At 42.7% G+C, this 16,067-nt stretch overlaps 1 protein-coding gene across 3 annotated transcripts in view; it reads right to left on the bottom strand.

The window, feature by feature from the left end:
* Positions 1-16,067, bottom strand: part of LOC115068913 — an 86,299-nt gene that overhangs the window by 14,003 nt on the left and 56,229 nt on the right. For 2 of the 3 annotated variants that reach the window (XM_029560045.1, XM_029560047.1), the window contains exon 5: positions 15,351-15,497. In XM_029560045.1, the coding sequence (XP_029415905.1) occupies positions 15,351-15,497 (147 nt within the window). Of the gene's footprint in view, positions 1-6,431; positions 6,526-15,350; positions 15,498-16,067 lie in introns of those variants that run through there. The other variant, XM_029560046.1, reaches the window with a different exon arrangement.

Below are 16,067 nucleotides of genomic sequence, written 5' to 3'. Positions count from 1 at the left end.
ATGAGAGAACCAGGTGAAGGCTTGAGCGCCTTGCTGGTACACATATTTCTGGAATTGGTTTTATTAGGAAGACTCTGGTAACTGGCAGCAGTGGAATTCCAGGAAGGAGATGGCCCAGGATGAAATGCCAGTGAGTGGGAAGAACACCAACTCTCTACATTCTATGCGCAGGAGGTGATCAGGCAGAGGGGGCGATTGTATGTTTCACATATTTCTTGCACTGGTTAAGTTGTACCTGATACCTAGGCCTTTAATCTTGCCCTGTAATCCCTACTAAACAAGGTATACACAGCTACTGATTAAAAATACATATAACATTCTCATCATCTATGCCACAGGGAGATCTCCTAGTGTGATGAAGGAAGATTCATTTTCCACAAGGAAATCCTTGGTTTCACTCTTCTCCCCTAATGCTTCTTTATGCTCTGGTTCAACTACCATCCATGTATCTATTGCAACAAAACAGTGAATGTCATGTGTTCCTCATTCCCATTTTATAGACAGGGGATGCAAAGCTCTGAGGGACTGAGAAATGAACCCCATACCTCAAAGCTCATGAGCATGAGAACTTGGTCTCGAACCCATACCTCCAGCTGCAAGGTCCTGGCCTCTTCCACTAACCACCGTGAACTCCAGTTCTCTCCTCAACAGCCAACACGAGGCTGTGTCAGGAAAGTGTAGGAATGAACTGGAGTTTTCTCCTCCTTTGAAATTTTGCTTATTTCCAAAATCATTCCAAAGAAGTTGAAGCAGCAAAATTGGAGGTGGGGGCTGCCTGGCCATGTCTGAACTCTAAGGGTTGAGCTTTTAGTTGAAACAATATTTTTGCTAAAGAAATGCAAAATGTGTGCTCCAAAGGGACTTAGTCTCCTTTGTTGGTATTTTTCTGGGAAGCTCATAAATGCTAATGAGAAATGCACTGTGGCTCCCCAGCAGGGCTGAGTCAAACCAGCCACGTTAGAGGACAGAATTACACAGGGCTCAGAATGGTCGCACCCACTCCGCCACACTGGGCTGGCCGCTGGCATCAGGAAGAGCACTGTCCGCTTTGTCAGCGCTCACACTCCCAGTCTCGCACCCTCTCCATGGCAGCTTCTCTGACCTAGATTATTTCCCTGAGAGGATGGTTTCAAAGTCTTCTTTTAAAAGTCAGCTTAGGAGTTTTCAGTTCTTCAGAGGCTTGGTCACTTGGTATGTGCTGAGGACCAAGACTGCCCGATTGTAGCCAGGCACTGTAAGATGTGACTCACCAGGCACTGCCTCTGGGTCCATCACTTTGTCATTAGTAGCCTTCATATTGTGGCTCTGAAGCATTTGCATGAACACAGTCCCAGTGGGAACAATGGGTCCATAAGCTGGGACATGGCTGAGGTATAAGGAAGGGGTTATTGACAAGGCAAGACAGGATTAAAGGATGACAAAGCCTCCTGCTCTCCTGACACCCAACACAAGGAGTCATCAGCATTCTTGAGCTCAAACAGGCAGAAGGAGGGGAGAGCAGGCAGCCCTGCAGATAAGAACAGCATTGTCGGTAGCCTTCAGCTGAGAAGAAGCCACTGTGTCTGCAACCTGGTAGGAGGGACTTGGGGAAGACATCCTCTATCTACCCTCAGTCCTAGCAGTGCATCCCAGAGGCAGCCTCTGGGACACAGAGCAGGGCAAGAAGAAGTGAATGGAAGACTGGAGGGACTCTCCTACCTCATCTCCCAAGGCATGTTGTGAGAACCTGAAGAGTCAGACCAGTACAACACATTGCTTCTGAAGCCAGCTGTTTCCTAGGCCCGCCACCTCATCAGACAACTCTGCACCCTGCTATCAGCATGTTGCCCTTCAGCACTTACTGGTGATCACTATACCTAGTCCTGGGCAAAAGAAATGATATCACTTTATGTTCCTGTAGATCAGAACCTTCCCCACAGCAGGAGAGTGGTTACTGATGGACATCTTTGTAAGCTAGGTGAAGAAAAGGACCATATACAAAGCTATGGGTACCTCAGTAGTACAACACTTGTCTAGTATGTGTACATATATCACCTTAGGTATCAAACTACTACTACTACTACTACTACTACTACTACTACTACTAATAATAATAATAATAATAATAATAATAATAATAATAATAATAAATAATGAGGAAGAGGAGGAAGAGGAGGAGGAGTTACCAAATAGGACCATGGCCTGAACTTCCTGTGTTTTGCACAAAACAGATCTCTTCCCACTGGGTATGACAAGGATGGGTCAAAGTTAGATGGGTGGTGATGGGGGCAGAGGTCATCTCCCACTCTTGAGGCCCTTAGATGGTTTGTTTGTATAGTTAACAGACATGGATGTAGATTATTAAAACCAAGACAAAAATGGACCCATAATAAATTTTTGGCTGAGTTTAATATCTCCCATTCTATTCCTGATGACTAGAGTGATGAAGAGACAAAGAAAGCTATGAACACAGGACTGGATCAAAGTCCCTTGGGATCTGGGAAAGACATGCTTTGTACATTGACCAGTGTGATTTTTTTTCACTTTGGGGAGCATATAAAAAGAGTCAAGCAGTTATCATAGAGCATTGTTCAGAAGTCTTTGGAGACCTTAATCTACAATACTCCTTTCTCTGTCATCACTCCAATAGCTAGTCAGAGAGGGAGATGGTAAGAAAAGGGAAGAGAACACAGGTAATTAAAGTATCTTATACACAACTGGTTCCATAGTACAAAAACATGTTTAAATGTAATGCTTACAAGTATATGAGAAGAGTTCCCAACTTAGAAGTAAAGAAATTGAGATGTAAGAAAGGTTGGAGAAAGAGATATATGAAAGTAGAAAGGAGGCTAATTGGGAAGAATAAAGGGTTCATCAGGAATGTAGGGGGACAAAAGAGGGTAATGGAGTAAATATAGTCAAAATACTTTATAGATATATATGAAAACATTGTAACAAACCCATTATCATGTATAATTAGTATATGTTAATAAAACCTTTAAAAATAAGAAAGGTAACTTCTCAAGGTCATCTTTCATCAGCTAAGTCATGGCAGGTGCATGGCCCATTTTGAGGATGGGCCCTGGGTTCTCTACAGATGAGGCCTCTGTCCTCCAAATTATCAGAATGACTCTACAGCACTCTCTGGGTATAAGAGATAGTGGCCTTCTGTGTTCCTACAGATCTGAGCCTTCCCCACAGTGAGGGAGTGGTTACTGATAGACAGTCAGTGCTACAGGGGAGGAACAGGTAGAGAGGGAGTTTAGGATTCCAGGATGTGGACTATCATCAGAATCCTCAGTGCACCGAACTTCCAGACATCAAGACTCCTAGAAACACTCTGACCTGCATCAGGAATAGAGCTTTTCCAGCTATGCTTGCTAGGGAGGGCTAGAAATTACTCAAGGGCTTCTGAGGAATCCTCACATTTTGATCCTTTTCCTTCACAGTATCCTTGCTCCTGGAAAAATCACTCCTTTCCTGTGGGGTTTAGTAAAGTGAGATAGATAGGTGGGTAAAGATAGTTTTAAGAATAGATGAATAAAGTGGTCTATATATATTTAACATACTTGCAGACAGATCTAGGCAAGGAATTATTGTAAAAGTTTTGACCTATTGGGACCTGATCTCTCAGTTCACTCATCCACAGGAAACCTGACTTGGGGATGGTTTACCCACATAGGAACAAGTTCAGATGGCCTTATATAGTGTGAAGGTCAATGCCAAAAACTTCACAGGAATGAAAGAGTTAAAAATAATGTACCCCATCTTGTCAAAGTGAGTTAATATGGTTTTTTTTTCTAATATTTAAGTATCTAGCAGGTTGTAGCATTTCTAGAGAGCGAAATACACGAGACCTGGTGTTTGAAGTATGTGTTTCTTATTGGGATGGGAGTATGTATGTTGTGTGTACATGTGTATGTATGCATATGCATCATATACATACGTGTTTGCATGCATGCTAGTGAGGGGTTGCTAGGGAAGAAGTGCATTCGCTCAGTAGGAAGAGCTGACAGATGGAAGTGCAGGAGCACTGACGTCAAGGAAGGGGTGTCCTCTAAAGCCCCTCTGGCCTCCTTCCACTGAGCTTTCTCCTAAGCCGTCTTCATTTTGGTCTTAGGTTTCCATAAACACTGGAGTTATTTATTTTATTTTTGTTTGAAATGTTAAACAAGTCTCGAAAGGAAAAGCTATTGGGGCAATGCGTGGCCTCTCCAGAGAGGACTTGCACCACAAGCATCCACAAGGGCTTGGCAAGCCTGCCTCATCCCCTGCACACTTGGCCCTGCATTTCTGTGGAGCCCCCCACATTCCAGCCCTGCCTTCAGGGCCCTAAGAACCCCAGGCTCCCTGATCCAATTTATTGTTGTTCAGAGTGCAGCTCACACCCTGGCTCCTCTGAGGATAGCTTCTCCTCTAGAAGGTTCTCAGGCAGAGACACAAGCAACAACAGCAATGCCAAGAGTGGTGGCTGGCATGTCCTGAGTGCTCACTAGGATGATGAGTGGCTGAATGTGTGAAGATGAGGCATACAGTCCTAGTATCTGTGTGGTAGGTACCTTCATTGCTCCCATTTTACAGATGAGAAACCTGAGGTGTGAAGAATTTAAAAATGTGAATATAGCCCAGCGTGGTGGCACACGCTTTTAATCCCAGCACTCGGGAGGCAGAGGCAGGCTGATCTCTGAGTTCAAGACCAGCCTGGTCTACACAGTGAGTTCCAGGCCAGTTGGGGCTACTGGGAGACCCTGTCTCAAAAAGACCAAAAAAAGAAAAGATGTGAATATAAGAGACAGGGCCAAAAGTGCAGACCCCTGATAACATTAGTGAGATGTCTTGGGCCCGAAATTCAAGGGTTTGAAAAACTCTGTTATCAAGAGATAAAAGTTTAATGAAGCATTTATTGAAAAAAAAAAGAAAAAAAGAAAAATTCTGAAGCTGGGCATGGTGGTGGCTTGTGGCTTTATTCCTAGCATTCGGGAAGCAGAAGCACATGGATTCTGTGAGACTGAGGCCAGCCCTGTCTACAGTGAATTCCAGGCCAGCTAGACCTACAGGGAGGCCCTGTCAAGAAAATACACTGAGATTTTAAATTAAGACAGAGCCAGTGGATTTAGCACTAGTGAGTATGGCTGTAGCCCTCAGCCCCAGGTCACACCACATCCCTGAGTTTCATTTGGGGCCTATGGTATGCCACATAGGGCTCTTGCCCTCTGTCCACATGATCTCCATCATTGTTGGACCTAGGTGTTGTGGATATTGTGACCTTCATTGGAGACATGGGGAGACTGACCCAGACAAATTTCTTCTGCTCATCCATTGCTTAGCTCTCGTCTGTCTTCAAAGAACAACTCAAATTGGATCCCAAGCAGGACTTGAACCTGAGTTCCCTCCAAGTTTAAAGCTGTCTCCACGAACTCACAGCTGCCCTAGTCAGCATAACTCCAGGCTCTTTTCCCAGCTGGGAGAAGAATCTACACAGCCAAGACCAAAGGAGCAAGAACCAGCGTAACGTGGAGACAGCTGGGGAGGTTGTGCATGCAGACAGGTCTGTTCCAAACAAACAATCTTCACAGCCTCAGCCAAGCCTAACCCTGAGATCTTCCTGGCTCTTCTCTCCACCAAGCCTGTCCCTATTCCTCCTTCCCAGAATCAGTGCAAACATACAATAGACCCTCTCCTTTCAAGGAGGCCACCTCATTCTCCGAGCCTCTTGCTCCTGCTCATTCCTAATTCAACATAAGCATGCATGAACACAGATAAAAAGAACTAGCATTTTGGTCTCTGATCCAGATCTTCAGAGGAGACAGATGCAATGGGGGTAGGAGGAAATGAGTTAGAGACCAGATCCAGAATCAAAATCTTGAGGAAGAATAGTGCAATTGTTGCTGTTGCCATTCCCAAAATCACACCATTGAAACCACCAGGGTATGTCACAGATAGCTACTTGAGTGTGCTCTCCCGGCTTATAATAAGTAGAATTCAGAAAGATCTGAAGGAAGGTCTAAGGAAGTCAAGGAGGTAGAGTCAGCCAAAGTTGTCTTTATCCATTCTGTTTCTAAAATGCTTGGCCTCACAGGCCTAGACAACATCGCTTCTTTGTCAATCCTTGGACTCAGTTGTTACAGACACAAACTTCTAACTGCCCCCTCTCAGGGACAGGGACATTGAAGTCAGATAGTGGTGGCTTCAAATCCATTTACTGTTTAGTCCCTGTGTAGCCAGGGACAAGTTGGCTGTCCTCTCTTACCTTGGTTTCAAATGTGAAAATGATGTCTGAATGAGAGGTCTGGTAGAGTCCTCATAAAAATGAAATGCTTGGCTCTCCTTCCTGGCTATGATTCTTTCACTATAACTTCATCAAAAACCTGGAAAATTTTTCAGTGGTATCTAGCCTTTGCAAATAAGTTCTTATATTTCCTGAATATGAATCCAACGTCCCTCTACTAGGTGGGAACAAAGCTATGTGGATCTGTTTCCTTTTCTCTCTGTCAGCTTCTCATGGTGGTGGGTGGACGTGGGATGGTGGTACCCACTTTCATAGTCCTAAAGAAAAGAAAAGGCAAACTCATAAAGCAAGGATGCTTAGATGATGTGAAGAAAAGGGTTATATCACATATATCTCTGCTCTATACCCAAGTCATTGATCATAATGAGTGATGAATTTATGAGGGACAACGTTGAGGGTGACCCATCAAGAGCATCCATTTTCCCAGAATTAATCTTTAGGTATGTGTGTTTAATTAGAAAATCCATAGAGGTAAAGAAACTAGTTAGGGGCCATGGAGGAGAAGATTCCTAGGAGGGGAAATAGAATTCAGTGATATAAAGGGAGAAAGGGGACTAATGAATTAGGAAGGGTTCGATGGAGTAGGAACGGTGAGGGCTGGGTAGAGGAGGGAGTGTGGGCGGGTCTTTGGAAAAAATCATATGGAAACTGATAACTGTTGAGATTTCTTAAAATATATACACATATGTAAAGAAGAGTTCGATGAAGTTACCCTGTAATGGGATGAGGGAACAATCCCCCTGCCAGGCACAGGCTAGCAAATAAAAAGCCCAGTGGCAGGAATGGGCACCCTCTTTTGAAGTTGTTGACTAAGGAAGTCCCATAGACCCTCAAACAATGCAGCCTGCTGCCATTGCTCTTGATCGTTCTCCAGAAATTGACTAGGGTCTTGCTAGACCCTATTGCCAAAGACATTACATATGTGAGTCATAGAACAAGTGAGGAGAAATGAGATTGGTACTGACCTCAAAGATTCAATTGTATTGCATAGCTTTCATAATACTGGAAGGCACTATGCATGCTACTGGAAGAGAAAACTACTCACCAACCTTACCCTGCTGTGAACCCTGCGAGCTATAACAATGACTGGCCTGGCAAGATATGCCCACTGATGCAATAGTGACATGCATGTTATGGGAGTAACATCCAGTTCTCATTAGATTTAAGGCATGCTTCACAAGATGGAACCCATACCTGACACTGTTATCAGAGTCAAGAACCTGTGGCTAGACAAGTCAATAGGCTGTAGGGAAAACCTATTACTATTATCTTGGTAAATGGGCACAGTATTAAACTAACTCCTAATGACTTATTGTTATACACATAGATTATTGCAGTTCTCAACCCTCACCAGAGAAGCTTCATCTTACAGCAAATGATGTTTAACATGATGACCCACAACTTATCAACATGCATAAAATAAGAGACTATGGCATGTTTGGCCCTAAATGGGACACCTATATCACACCTTCTCACCCCAAGGCTAAGGGATCTTTGTGGATAAGGGTGCAGAAAGATTATAAGAGCCAGAGGTGGTGGATGAACATAAGGAAACCATGCTTTCCAGACACAAGGGGGCAATTATACATATGAACAGCATGACCCTTGTGGTGTCTTCTTCACTTAGAGGGAAATGTGAGGAATGAGAAAGACACATAAAATATTCCCCCACCCCGATACACATTTTTTCTCCTTCAATTCACTAGCAACAACATAAATAACAAATACACTACCAAAAATTAGAAAACAACAAAAATTTAATATCTTTATGAATAATAAATGGGGTACTAAGTAAATAGTATACCTTTAATAAATACTAGTCATAATAATAACCAGAATAACAACTAAATATTATACCATGGAGCATAAAGTGATATATTTGGTCACATGGGTTTAGATCATTCACAGGGCAATAAGGATGAAAATTAGCATACAAACGAGTTTAATTTGAGACCAAATAAGAGAAGAATGAGGAAAGATGAGCCCACCGGAGAAAGAAAGCACTGACACAAGGTGCTGGAGGAAGTCCCATAGCCAAGGTAACTGTGAGCTTTCTCTAGAAATAAGTGATTAACCAAAGAAGTGGGAACAAGGAAAGAATAGACTAGTTGATAGAAGGCGTCCTCATTTTGAAGACAGAAATGGGGAGATAATTGATTTTTATCCACATCCCAACTACTCTGTGGATTTGGTTCCATCCTCACCTACAGAAAAAGCTGTAGATGGGGTAATTTTGACAAACCTTTCAGGTTAGGTGATGAGTGTAAACACCCTTCCCAGACACTTGCCCTCACATCAGGGTCTCTACCCTACACAGGATGCCGTCTAGAGCTGAGAATTCATCTCTGTCTAGTTCTAGCATCTCCCTGCTTCTGCTCATCCCTCAGTGGACACTCCAATTTCCCAACTGGTTTATTCATTAAGCAAGCTCCCTCCAACTTTATTTTTTCCTCCATTCTTCTCTGATTTTGCTCCTGTGGGTAACAACAATCTACCCCTGCCTCCAGAGTCCACACCCTGCCGTGGGCTGGCACCCTTTTATCAGGCCGCATCTCTGGACATTGACTGCAAAGAGCTTCCACTGTCAATGCGTCTCCTCCCAAGCCAGTCCCTCCAGCCTCCTAACCACATTCCACGCCTTCTCCTGACTCTCTTTCCATCTGTCAGCACATTCCCAGTCTTAAGTTAAGCTCTGCCACATTTCCCTGGAGACATGAGAGCATTTTCCTAGCTTACATACATACATCTTCTCCTCCTGTAGCAGAAACTGTTGGAACACAATTGCAGAAGGTTGCAAGTCTGACACTTACCATAGCTTCATGCTACTGCAGAACTAATCAATATATGGTCCCTTTTGGGATCCTGGATTTCATGGAGGGCATAAATTGAACATTCAATGCTAGCATACAGCTGAAGGTTGGATGCGCAAATCCAATTTCTTTTCTTAATTAAAAAATTTTTTTGAGAATTCATACATGAGTATTGTAGTTACGTCATTCTTACCTCTCCTTTACTCCCTCTAGTTCTTTCCACATCCCCCACACTCCAATTTTGTGATCTCTTCTTTAGTATTGTTAATACATGCATATATATATATGTATATATATATATATATCCTACTGAGTCCATTTAGTGGTGCTTGTATGTATGTGTGTTTTGGGCTGATCACTTGGAACTGGATAACCTATAAGAGAACTAATGCCTGGAGGAAACTGATTCTGCTCTCAGTAGCCGTTGTTGGCCTATAGATTTTCAGCTAGAGGTGGCACTTTGTGAAATTTCCCTAGCCACACTGCCATGTTAACTGGTACTGTCATTATGCAGGTCTTGTTTAGGCAACCATATTGTTGAGGTTTCATGGAAGCAATTTCCTTGTCATGTCTAGAAGACACTATTCCCAGTTCTCTGGCTCTTACAATCTTTCTGCCCCCTCTTCTGCAATGTCCTCTGAGCCTTAAGTGTAGGGGTTATATAGATGTATCAGTTGGGACTGGACACCTCACAGTCACTTATTCTCTGCATTTTGACTGCCAGTGTGTTTCTTTAATTGTCCCTATCTGTTGCATAAAGCAGCTTTTTAAATGAAAGGTGAGAACTAATCTGTGATTATAAGCATAAGTATTTAGAATATAATTCAATACTGTATTGGTTTAGGAAAGTGGGATCTCCTCTAGGGTCCATGGTCTCCAGTCACTGGTACTTGGCTAGGTTTACAATATCAAGCATGAATTCCCTCCTATTGAGAGGGCCTTAAATCCAATTAGACAGCTGTTGGTTACCCCTAAGATGAAAGTGCCACTATTATACCATTAGGGATATCTTGCTGGACTGGTTATTGTTGTAGTCTATAGGCTTTACATCTGGATAGGACTTGCCTTTTTCTTTTGGCAGTTTGCATAGCATCTTATAATATCAAGAGAGCCGGTCCTCAAGGAAGAGACTTCTATGTCAGTCCAGCTCAATTTCTTCAAGTCCTATGTATAAAGTATATGGTATCTTTGGCAATAGGATCTTACCTTCCAGTTCTGGGAAGCAACCAAGGGCAATGGCAATTTCTTTTTTTATTCTAGTTGTGACCTGGCAGAAATTTTTTCAGATGGCTTTGACTCTTAGACTCAGTTTGCAATACGCTTATCTTTCTCCAGTATAAAATGTAATTTTTTCATTAAGAACTAGGCTCAGTTCCTCAACATTTTTTAATACTTGGGAGGACTAGAATCAACCTGGACTTTGCATCTGTTCCAGGGCAGACAGACCAGTGTCTACAAAAATAAATCATTTGAATGCAAAGATTCCACGTTTGCCAGTTATATGAACACTATGCCTATTTAAGAACATTGAAGTTCTCTCCATCAACAGGGAAAAATAGCAGAAACTTGGTCCTTGAAATAGTGGTCTGTAAAACTGCTATAGTTTGGATCTTGAATGTGCCCCAAAGGCAAAGTACTGAAGACTTAATCCTCAACCTCTAATGCTACTGGAAGATGGTAGAGGCTTAGATATTAGAGCCTAATTGAAGGAAGTTGGGTCACTGAGAGTAGTATCATGAAGTGAATATTGCAGCAAAAATCTTCTCTCTGCTCCCTGGCTACTGTGAGATGAACAGTGCTTATGGCAATTTAAATTGTTTACATTGTTCCTATATGTCTCCCTATAAATTGTTTGAGACCAGTTTATCTTATGCCCATATGTCCTTCATATCTTAAGTATAATACGTTAAAATATTACTGCCTTGGCAGAGTGGATGAAAAGATGAATGGCATTCACTCCGTACTTTTGGCATAATGAACTGGGCTGTCATGGGTCCAAAGCAGCAGAGTCAAGTCACAGCGGATTAAAACTCCTGAAACTGTGAGTCAAAGAAAATATTTCCTCTTAACAAGTTGATTTTCTCAAGAATTTGGTTATAGTCATGGAAAACTAATACACACAATAACTCAATGGAAATATCTTTTGCTAGACATATTTATGAGAGATAACAGAAGTAAAGAGGTAGTCATACTACTCACTGCTCCACCGTTGGCCCTCTGTGAAACAAACCTCATCTCTCCACTCTACAACCTGAAGCCAGATTTATTTTGTTGCCTTTAGTCCTTTGTTAAGTAATTCTAATTGTGACATATATCCGTTCCAAGAGTAGTCTCTATCTGTAGTGCAGAATTCCTGCACTAGTTTACTTTCTATTGCTGTGATAAAACACTGATCAAAATCAATTTAGACAAGAAAGGGTTATTTCAGCTTACAGTACAGTCCTTCCTCAAGGGAGGCCAAGGAAGGAACTCAAGCAGGAACCTGGAGGCAGGAACCAAAGCACAGACCATGGAGAAATTCTGCTTATTGGCTAGCTTCCCTGGCCTGCACTCAGTCTGGTTTCTTGTATAATCCTGGACCACCTATCCAGAGGTGTCACCACCCACAGTGGGTTGAGCCTTTCCACATCATTCAACAAATAAGAAAATGCCTCAGAGACAAGGCCATAGGTCAATCCAATAGAGGAAATTCCTCAGTTGAGATTCCCTCTTCCCAGATTTGTCAACAAACCCTTTCTTTTATCATAATATATCTCCGTTCCTTTCTATGAATACCAAAACACAGTTAGTTGTGACTAATACACTGTTGGCCAAATCCTACCTCCCTGTGCTCTGTCTTTCTTTCTGTAGAGACCTCCTCATTATTCACCCTTTCTCCTGTCTATCTATTAACTAATAACCAGCTTTGAAAATTTAGCTTGTGATAAGGGCAACTGCAATTGACTGGACCAGAATCCCTCTCTAGGAGGACTTTACTTCTCACTCACTCCATTCACAGGTAAGCACAATTTGAGCATTCACTCTCCAAACAGAAAGGATTATCACACATGGCCATGCAGACATAAAGGCTCAGGTTTTCTCAGAGATTTGATAGGTGGAGCTAGAGATAAAGAAGCCTATAGGGTAAGTGCCTGTCTTCCAGAGCCCTTTGTCTCCTATCTTCCAGAGCCCTTTGTCTCCTAGCTTATGTCTGTGCTCTATAGAATGACTTCATTCTCTGGCATAGTGTAAATAATGTCAGTCTCTGCATACATCTGTTTCAGAAACCATTGGGATTTTTAGCTCTGTGAAGCGAAAATTAATTCTCTGTGTACTTTTAATAAATAAATAATTACCTTTTCAACAAATAATTCCATTTTTGCTTACATTATAATTGTACTTCTGCCACTGACAATTTAAAGGAGACCTAATGTGGACACACACCACACTGTGAAATTGGAACAGAGACACACAATGCCCCACCTTGCTTTATTTATGGCAGTGTAAATATTGTTCCTGTATGCCTCCCTATAAATTGCTTGAGGCCAGTTTATCTTATACATCTGTGTCCTTCATAGTAGTTTATATATAATATGGCTTAAAAATATTGCTGGCTTGGCAAAGCGAATGAATATTAGATAAAAATAAGCTATTCCCCAACAGCACAAATCTCACCAAAATTTTTTTCCCTAAGACGTTTTCAATCATAAAAATAAAACATCATCATGTTTCTGGAGTTCATGGGCATCCTCTAGAAATGGGGGGGGGAATGATTAGGTGGTATCCTTCTGTATAGATTCAGCCTTTTTAAAGGTACTGAGTCTGAGTTGAATCTTCCAGGAATGCTGTCACTCTGCCCTGATAGGACTCAGCCTCCACTAGATCCCCAAACTCAAGTAATTGTGAAAGAGGCTTTAGAAATGATTTCTTTTAGAGTAGACTTCTTGAGGCTCCAGGGTAGTGAAAACCCTGACAAAGAAGCTAGAGTCAAAGGATCCACAGCAGACAGTCCAAGTACTGAGAGCCTTCCCACCACATTTCTCAACAAGTAGATCAAAATCAGGATAGCGTTCTTCTCATCCTGGAAGAGATGATATGATCTGTTTGCTAAGGAGTGGTTGTGTATGGAATGCTCAACTTATGTCATGACTGGGTTTTTTTTTTAATTTCCTGTTTCTTATTCCCTTATTTGGTATAGGTGTCCAGGCTTCCAGACAGAGTACTTTGGTAGTGGAACTACTGGACCATAAGTCCTACATTTCTTCTGATTTTCTTGCCCAATTAGTCCCTGACCCCACCTATCCCAAACCACTGCTCCCTGCTCTTCAGAAAGAACCCAGTGACCCAATGAGCTTCTTTTCCAGTGAACTAGCCAAGTAGAAACTGGGACAAAGCCCAGCCTGCTCTTTGGTATCCACAGAGATGGTGGCCCCTACAGACCCAACTGCTACTCTCCTGCATATCCTTGACTGGGTCACCCTTGACTTTTTCCATGTAACAGCATGCCCCGCTCCCACTTGTGCACCCTTCTGCGATCAGGAAGCCTGTGCTGTCTGTGTCTAACCAGTTCTATCTTCTTATTTTATGGCAGGGAAGAGGCATGTTGTGCTGGGCAGCACCATTATTTGAGAGGTGGGCAAAGCTTCTCTCTGAGATCAGAATCTTCCTTTCAAAAATATCCTTCCTACCTGCAAAGTTTGCAGTCTGCAGTTGAACCAGTGGGATTTGAATGAAGCAATTTAAGGATGCTCGGGATGTGTGCATGCATGTCAGAATCTTCCTTTCAAAAATATCCTTCCTACCTGCAAAGTTTGCAGTCTGCCAGTTGAACCAGTGGGATTTGAATGAAGCAATTTAAGGGTGCTCGGGATGTGTGCATGCATGCACCCAGGAGCACGGTGTGAAGCCCTGTGCATATGCACAGGGACTGTACACAGGCTGGCTTTCATTTGCGGACTACCTGTACAGTAATGTGGGAACAGAGCAGAAGAGAAGAACTGGAGATCCAGTTCAAAAGAGCGAAGGGCAGGAAAGGACAGTAGTCTAAAGAGGTGGCCTGGCCTGCTGTGTCACAAGCCCTCATTCTCAGGAACTTTGACAAAAGCATTTTCTTCCTCTTCCTCTGCCTTCAGCTGCTATTTCTCACTTCTTCCCTCTGAATATAAATATTCTTAAGTATTAGTCTCAAAAGAAGACAGAAACAGAAATCACAAGAAAGCACCGAAGAGAGAAAAAGGAAGTAGAGAGAAGGAAGGGGGGAGAAATTCAAACCAAGACCCTATTTCTCCTTTACAGACATCTCTTGAATGTCACCTCTGAATGGCATGAGATCAAATTTATACCAAATACCAAACTCCCTGTGCCTCCCTCCCACCTTCAAATCTCCTTCCCCTTTTACTGCGTCACACAGGACCTTTTAAATTGTCCAGCTACCCAACTTCCTTCTAAACTACCCATACTCAACAAGTAATCCAGTCTCCTCTCATTGACCCTTTAAGTGCCTCAATTGTTTCCTCATTGCCAGCATTTCTACATATAAATACAGATTTATTTATTTCCATATAATTATATTATCTATACTTTTCCTACACTGCTGCTGCATTATCTTTATTATATATTATAATATATAATATAATTATATATTATAATGTATAATTATAATGGGACTCATTATGTAGACCAGACTGGCCTTGATCTCATAGAGATCAACCTGCCTCTGCCTCCCAAGTACTGGGATTAAAGGCATGTGCCACAACATCTGGCAAATATTATTTTTGAATTTGGAGGCTAGGCATGCAAAATTCTATAATCTAATAAAATTTGTGGTAATGAAGAAAGGTATCATGTATTAAGTGCCATAAAATAGCATCCCTTAAGTCTGTTACATGGAGGCTGGACAGGTCTTCAGAGAGGAAGTCATACTGGAACTAAGGGTTTTTCGAGACAGTGGAGGCAGGACACTCCAGGGAGACACACTGCATGTGTGAAGCCCCAGCCCCGAGGTGTAGAGCATGACAGAGCACAGCAGGATGAAGCACTTGAAAGAGTCAGGTATGCGGGAAAAGCAACTGTGCTGGTGGCAGTCGGAGAGTGCTTACAGAGGTCCAGTTCTACAAGGCTCTGCCCATTAGGCTGCTGCTAAGTTTTGTTCCAGGGAGTCTGAAGGACGGTGATGGGTTTTTAGGCAGCCTGCTGTTAGTTTTAGCTTTATGCTTTGAAGAGTTCACCCTTTTAGGAATGAGATAAAGGAGGTGATAGAGAAGGCAGAGCACCAATTTAGAGTCTTGAATTACCACGAGAAGAATCCAGTTCTTGAAGTGTGCCGAGATACAGGAACGGTGAGCCAGGCCTGGCAGTGTAGGTCTATCATCCCAGCTCTTCAGTAGGCTGAAGGAGGAGACTTGAAAGTTCAAGGTCAACTGAGGCAACTTAGTGAGAACCTGCGTCAAGATAGAGAAAGAAAGTGAAGAGAGCCAGAGATACAGCTCAGTGGTAGAGCACTTGCCTAGCATGAATGAGGCCCTGGTTCGATCTCCAGTACACCCCCCCAAAAGGCTGGCAATAATTGTAAGAGCCAGGGCTGGTTCATGGACATAGGGAAGCAGTGGCTTTCAGGCCACTGGAAGCTAGCACATATGAACTTGCGACAATGATGGTGTCGAGCACAGGAGCCATGTCAACTCAATCAGAGGAGGGCCAAGAGTGGAGCAAGGGAAAGGCTGGCCCTCGTCTGGAAACTGTTGGAGACTGATTACTATGGGGTGAGGGAGAGTAGCTCTTACTATCTCCACATAGACTGATTAGACCCCAGTGGCTGAATTTGTACCAAAGGACATCTGGGTACAAATGCTTGACTGGAAAGGACTTAACACGTATGGCAGAATACATGAGGTCCCATGGGGGTGGGGTGGGGAGACATGGATGGAGGACGGGGTCTAAAATTTGATTAAGAACTGTTGTATGAAGTGTACAAAAGCTCAATAATAAATTTTTTAAAAGTTTTGTTCACC

The sequence above is a fragment of the Nannospalax galili genome, unplaced genomic scaffold (genome assembly GCF_000622305.1).
Source record: "Nannospalax galili isolate Female #2095 unplaced genomic scaffold, S.galili_v1.0 scaffold127, whole genome shotgun sequence".
NCBI lineage: Eukaryota > Metazoa > Chordata > Mammalia > Rodentia > Spalacidae > Nannospalax > Nannospalax galili.
Note: the sequence above shows the minus strand (reverse complement) of the source record. Positions and strands in the feature narration are given on the sequence as shown.